Source organism: Phascolarctos cinereus, unplaced genomic scaffold, assembly GCF_003287225.1.
Source record: "Phascolarctos cinereus isolate Bilbo 61053 unplaced genomic scaffold, phaCin_HiC Scaffold_4;HRSCAF=312, whole genome shotgun sequence".
Classification (NCBI taxonomy): Eukaryota; Metazoa; Chordata; class Mammalia; order Diprotodontia; family Phascolarctidae; genus Phascolarctos; species Phascolarctos cinereus.
In genome coordinates this window covers 670001285-670007983 of record NW_027555847.1, presented here as the reverse complement: position 1 = coordinate 670007983, position 6699 = coordinate 670001285, and the positions used below count along the sequence as shown (strand labels likewise).

At 36.2% G+C, this 6699-nt stretch overlaps 1 protein-coding gene across 1 annotated transcript; it reads left to right on the top strand.

Moving 5' to 3' along the window:
- The first annotated feature begins 895 nt into the window (after positions 1–895).
- LOC110196167 (olfactory receptor 1f45-like) lies at positions 896–1831 on the top strand. Its single transcript, XM_020969293.1, has one exon. The coding sequence runs from the start codon at positions 896–898 to the stop codon at positions 1829–1831; it is 936 nt and encodes a 311-aa protein (XP_020824952.1).
- Positions 1832–6699: the final 4868 nt, after the last annotated feature.

Here is a 6699-nt window from a genome sequence, read left to right as displayed (position 1 = left end):
TTACCTACATCTTTCAGATAAGTCATATGAGACTTTGATGCCCATGGCACCTCTGGGGTTGTTGGTCAGCAAACTGTTGGAACTGGGGATATCTGGGCAACCCCTCCCACCACCAAAAAATCCATCCAGGATTTATGTGAGTAAAGAAGTTGTGGTGCAAATTTGGAGCCATTTGGACTGACCTTGTCACCTTGTGGATTGATCTGGGATTAAGGGCAAGCAGAATAGGAAGCAGTTTTAAGAATTTTCGTGAAGAACTCCTAAAAGCCCAGGGAACCTTTTTGACTACAGCTTTTTATCTCCCTGCTGCAGATTTATTTGTCCTTATCTTTCTGAACTGTATTTTAGCATCCTGGAGAAATGCTTCTACTGGAAGGTATAGGAATATGTTGTCAGTAAAAGAACTGCTTGTTTTAACCCTCTGTTCTTGATGAATACATTGGAAGTGCTGAGTAACTTGGACATCCACCTTCACTCAAGTCATTGATGTTAAACAGTACAGGTCCAAGCCCAAATCCCTAGAGACCTTAGTTGATTTTGACTCATTAATTTCACCTCTTGGCTTCAGGAATTCAACAATTCCTCAGCTAACTCAGCTATGATTTAACTCCCCACCCCCATATACGATAAGGGTAAGGAAGTGGTTGTGGAAGAATAATTCCCACTGGGTAATGGCTGTCTCACTGTTGACTCCTCTGGGCTGGTGTGGTGGGTGTCTTGGTAAGTGGAAGGGAGCCAAGAGAAAAGAGGCCTGGTAGGCCCTGGGCCCTGGCTATTCTGGGGTGATTTGAGGTATGTGTGTTGGGACAACCCAACTCATTTTGAGTTCTGTGTTTTTGACATATTCCCACTATATTTTCTTTTTCTCCCTTTCTGATTCAATGGATCCATAGAAATGGGGAATCAAACAGGGATCTTGGATTTTCTCCTTTTGGGTCTATCTGACCAACCAGGACAGCAACAACTCCTCTTCAGACTGTTTCTGGGCATGTACTTCATTGGGACACTGGGGAACCTGCTCACCATCCTGGCAATTTGTTTTGATTCCCATCTCTACACTCCTATGTACTTCTTCCTCGCCAATCTATCTTTCCTTGATCTCTGTTTTACCTCCACCACAGTTCCCAAGATGCTGATAAATTATCTGTTAGGAAGTAATGCCATCTCCTATGCAGAATGCCTCGCTCAAATGTATTTCTATATTGCCTTTGGTACTTCAGATAGCATCCTCCTCTCTGCGATGGCCTATGATCGCTACCAGGCTGTCTGTCACCCTTTACGCTATGGCACGATCATGACCTCCCGACATTGTGCCTTATTGATGGCTGTGCCTTGGGTTTCTGCTCACCTCATTTCAATGGTACATGCCATATTGATAGCTCAGCTATCTTTCTGTACAAATAATAAAATTCCTCACTTCTTCTGTGACATAAATGCCTTGATAAAACTTTCATGTTCTGATGCCCATGTCAATGAAATGTTTGTTCTTCTTTTGGGGGGACCAGTAATTTTAATTTGTTTCATATGCATTGTGGTCTCTTACACTCCTATTGTCTTTGCTGTGTGCAAGATCCCATCAGCTCATGGGAAATGGAAGGCCTTCTCTACTTGTGGCTCCCACTTGTCTGTGGTCTCTCTTTTTTATGGCACTATCATTGGTGTATATTTCAACCCCTCCTCCACTCACACAGCCCAGAAAGACATGATAGCGACTGTGATGTATACAGTGGTCACCCCTACGCTGAACCCTTTCATCTATAGCCTTCGGAACAAGAACTTGAAAAGAGCCCTGGAGAAGCTTCTTGGCTTGCAATGTTTCTCCAAGGGATGATTATAGTCACATTTGTCCTATTCCAAAAGAACTAAATATAGTATAAAATAAAGAGTCTAATTTATTGAGTTAATATCAATTGATTGGTATTAACATGGATGAAGGCCTCTAGTATTGGGCCAAAGGACTTTGCCATTGGTGCCATTGTGTTCAATATTTATTTTAATGAAGCATTTTGAAGCTATAAATGGCCTGCTTGTCAGATCTGTGGATGACATGAATCTGGGAGGAATGGCTCATGCTTAAAAAAAAAATGGAATTGGAACGTAAAAAGATTTCAACAAGTTGTAACAATGGATTGAATCTAATAAAATGACCATAATTTAATTGAATTTTATAAGAGAGAACTATAAAATACTATACTTTGGTTCTTAATTTCAATGTCACAAGTAGCAGGTAGAAGTGAGGTTGTCAGACAGTAGCTCGTATAAAAATAGACCTAGGATTTTAATGATTGCAATATATTCTTAAACTTTGATAAGAACATAAAAATAAAAAGGGTTAAATGATCTTAGGTTTAATGAAAAGAAGTATAGAGTCTAGAATGAGGACAATCATCATTTTGCTTTCTTCTGTTATGATAATATTTTAATTCATTGTTATCTATTCTGGTACCACATTTAAGGAAAGACATTAATAAGCCAGAATATATCCAGAGGCAGGTAGCCAGAAAGATGAGAAAACTACAAATTAGAAATTATTTCGTAGAAGGATCACTTGAATAGACCAGGAATATTTATCTTGGAAAAGAGGGAATATAGGGTGTGACTGGTATTGAGTGAACAGCATGCTAATCCTTAGGTGTTTGAAGGGTTATTATTTGGAAGAGAGACTAAACATTTTGTTTGAAATCAAAAGTCTGACATAGAACCAATGAAGGATAATTACAGGCAGGCAAATTTCATCTGCAAAAGCTTCTTCATGAGAACAATCTAAAAGTGGAGTGGAAGATTTCAGAGGTGTAAACTGCCCTAACTTCTGAATGCCCATTTGGTAGGATGTACAGAGGACAGAGTAGAGTAGGTGATTTCTGATGTCCTTTCCATCTCTGAGACAATATGATAATATGATTTAGCATTTAAAATAATATTATATTTATAACACAAGGTAAATAAGTTATCTATTCTTGAGATGTCGTGAACATGCATATATATGGAACTAGATTTAGAAGAAAAGAAACAATTGTGTTGCATACCTTTCCGGCATTTCATTTACTATTTTCAATGACAACTTAATTATGATCTTTTAAGTTATTTTAATAAAAAAAACCCTTTATATTATGCCTGATTTGGGTCTTCCTATGTACTTAGTATGGAAATTGACATCTTAGGTATTAGCAACCTTTAATATATGAAAGGACTTGATGAGGACCCTACCTAGTCTCCTGAATTGTCCTGCCTATTTGGTTCCATTTATGATCAAAGCCTAAAAATCCTTCTGCACCCAATCCTTTTGTGCCTCAAAAAGTGGGAAAATGTCACTTTCACTGTTAATCCACAAAACGACAAAACCTGCCCCCCCCCTAAACTCCTACTTTATGCCAAGCCCAAGTTGGACAACAGATATGCAAAGACTAAGATGAATTAGTACCTGCCTTCAAGAAGCTTGCTTTCTTGTGGAGGGAAACAAAATGTTTTCATGTAATAGGAGCAAACAGGTAATCCTGAACACCATTCTCCAGTTCACAGTGCCTCTGAGATCTAAAAGGCAAACTGTTATTCTGGCCAGTGATAGCAGTATGACAGCATTCTATGACACAACAGAACTCAGCCAGAGACCAGAGGAATAGATGGATAAGGGATAAGACATTCAAGGCTGTGTTCTACCCCATCAAATATTAGGGAAAGAGCCTAGTATTTACCAGAAACCGGTCTTTTCCAGCCAAAGTCACAGAAGACCAAGGTTGTTGAACCATGAATTGCTCAATGTTTTAGGAAGTTGAGAGCTTTTGAGACCACCATTGGGGAGGGAGTCAAAAAATGAGGAATAAGAGATATAAGAAAAAAACCTCAAATTTCCAGAGATTTCAGGAGGAAGAAAAATCAACAAAAGAGAATATGCATAAGCAAATTAACCAACATAGAGGATATTAAAAATAAGATAAATTATGGTCTCTAGATTAACAAAATGGTTTTAGGTCTCTTTGACTAAATATAAAACAATGCAACATGAACCATCACCTGATGAGGTAGAGGACCCTGTGGAATCCTAAAAGAGAACAGAACCATGGCATAATATCCCTGAATGCTTTAAGAGAGAAATGAGAATTGTGAAAGCAGAATTTATGGCCTACATAGCAGAAATAATTGGCTGAATAGAAAATCTTGAATCTTTGGTGGCAAGTCTCACAGAAGAAATGAAAGAGAGGATAACTGATTGGAAATGCAAATCTGAGTCTGCCAATAAATGGAAAAGTTAGATGATCAATAACAAAGAAACATTCTTTGAAAGAAAAGCAGATGTGAAGAAATTATTTGCTTCCCAAACAGCCAGACAACAGAAATACACGTGTGAACACCATAGCAACCAAGGATAATGATAAAAAGAAACAAATAACAACTAAGATCATTAAAAGATTTCTTTCTAAATGTACAAAAGGAGACAAGGGTTAAAGCAGAAGTCAAATAAAAGTGGTAGTTGAGAAACAGGTCAGAAACATCATGGAATGAACCTCATAAGACCCCACATACTAAAAAATCATTTGTGTGTGTTGTGTGTGTGTGTGTGTGTGTGTGATTAAATTACAGAATGGGAGATTGAACAAGAGATGGGATGTGAAGAAGAAGAGGAAAATAGATGATGTATAGATATATAAATAGATGAGTGACAGGCTACCAATGAAGGAAGAATAAGTCCTATAGTCCCTCTGGAAGAAGAAATCCTAAAGGAGAATGTGTGATGAGGCAATGACAGGGATTTGAAAAAGAGGGAAAGAACAGAGGAAATTCTATATCAGTGGTGGGAGAGGATACCACTGATGAATGTTTCCATGGGAGAAGAGAGATAATCTAGAAAAAGAAATGGAGACAATAAGTATACTTTTCAGGCATCCTGCCGCAGAAGAAGAAACAGAGCTCCTAGGTACAACTAACAGTCAGAAGAATAGGAACTCATGGACCAAGGGAGGAGATTTTGAGGCAAATGGGAAAAAATGGCTAAGGAAAAGACCAAGGTCAGCAATGTTCTAAACAATCAGGGATGTAGGAAAATTCCTAGCATGGGGCAGCATCCTTTCTATCACAGTCCTGAATTGGTATTTATAAAATGAGACACCCAAATAAAGGGAGTCAAGGGACAGTATCTGCAAGGCAATAACATGTAAAATACTTAGAAAGAACCTAAAAAAGTACCTCAAACACTTTAGTTCCATGAGGAATGGAGAAACTAAAAAAGGATTAAGCAGGTATAAAGGCCATGCATCAAAGGAAAAAAAATCTGGAATAGACAAAAAGGAAGATAAAAAAGAAAGTGAAAAAAAAATCTCTGTTTGGAAAAAGGCATAGAAAATGAACATTAAAAACTCTTGAACAAAATAAGTTGAAGGAGAAGAGAGAAAGGGCATTCTACTTGACTACTTAACTACAGGGAAGAATTAAACAGATAAAAGCAAGAAAGGAAAAGAAGCTAATAATCAAAACTCTACAACAAAGTAAAGATGTAAAAATTGGGGAGTGAAGGTAAGGGATAAGATGTGGTGGAAATAGAGTTGCATTAAAATAGATTAGGCTAATATAACTGAACTTACTGTCTTGTGTTTACAGAGGAAGAAGGGGGAAATTCCAATATAGGAAAAATATTAGAGACAAATAGAGGAAAATGTAAATATAACTCCTACAGCTTTAAATCTGAATGCATTAAACAATCCAATAAAATGAAAAAAGTGATAGATTAGATAAGAAAGCAAAACTCCACCATATTTCAGCATTCCACATATGCTTACAGAAAATGCATTTAAAAAACAAAGACATAGAATGTAGAAAAATGAGTGCCTGGAAAAAATTTGCTAGACAAGAAGCCAATAAAAAAATAGGAGCTGCTATCAGATTATCAGACCAAAAAAAAGCAAACATTTACAACATAAAAGAGATATAAAAGAAAATTACATTAGGTAGAAAGGAAGTATAGAAACAAACCAGTATTAATATTAAATTGTACACTCCAAATACCTTAGCATCTAAATTCGTATAGGTCATATGAACTAAACTAGAAGAAGACATAGACAGTAACACAATACCATAGACAGTACGATAACAGTGGCTGGAGATTTCAGTGTCTCTCTCTCAGTTTTGAATATGTCTAACAGGAAGATAAAAGATAAAGATAAAATACAGAAATGCATAAATTACTGGGGAAACTAAAGTTAAAATTCTATGGTATCTCAGCATTACTTGGAACTTTTACAAAAATTAACTGTGTATTTGGGCAAAGGGGTATTGTAAAGAAATGTAAAAAAGTAGAAGTAGTAAAAATCTCCAGTACAGACCATAACAGAATAAAAAAGGGACAAGTTCAGGGATCTCAAGGAAAAAACAAAGACCCAAGTAGAGACTTAAGAATGAAATCCTAACTGATGTGTGGTTCAATGAACAAATCATAGAAATAATTGATAATAATATGAAAGAAAAATGATAATGATGCAACAACATATCAAAATTTCTAGGCTATAGGTATAAAGATATATTAACAAAATAAGAAAAAAAGAAATAATGAATTGACTATTCATTTAAAACTTAGAAAGCCAAGAAATTGAAGTAAATAAACTTACAAAAAACACTAAAGAGCAAATATTTAAGATTATAAGAGAAATAAACTGGAAACCAAAAAATGTATAGAAATGATAAATAAAACTAAAAGGAGGTTCTTTGAAA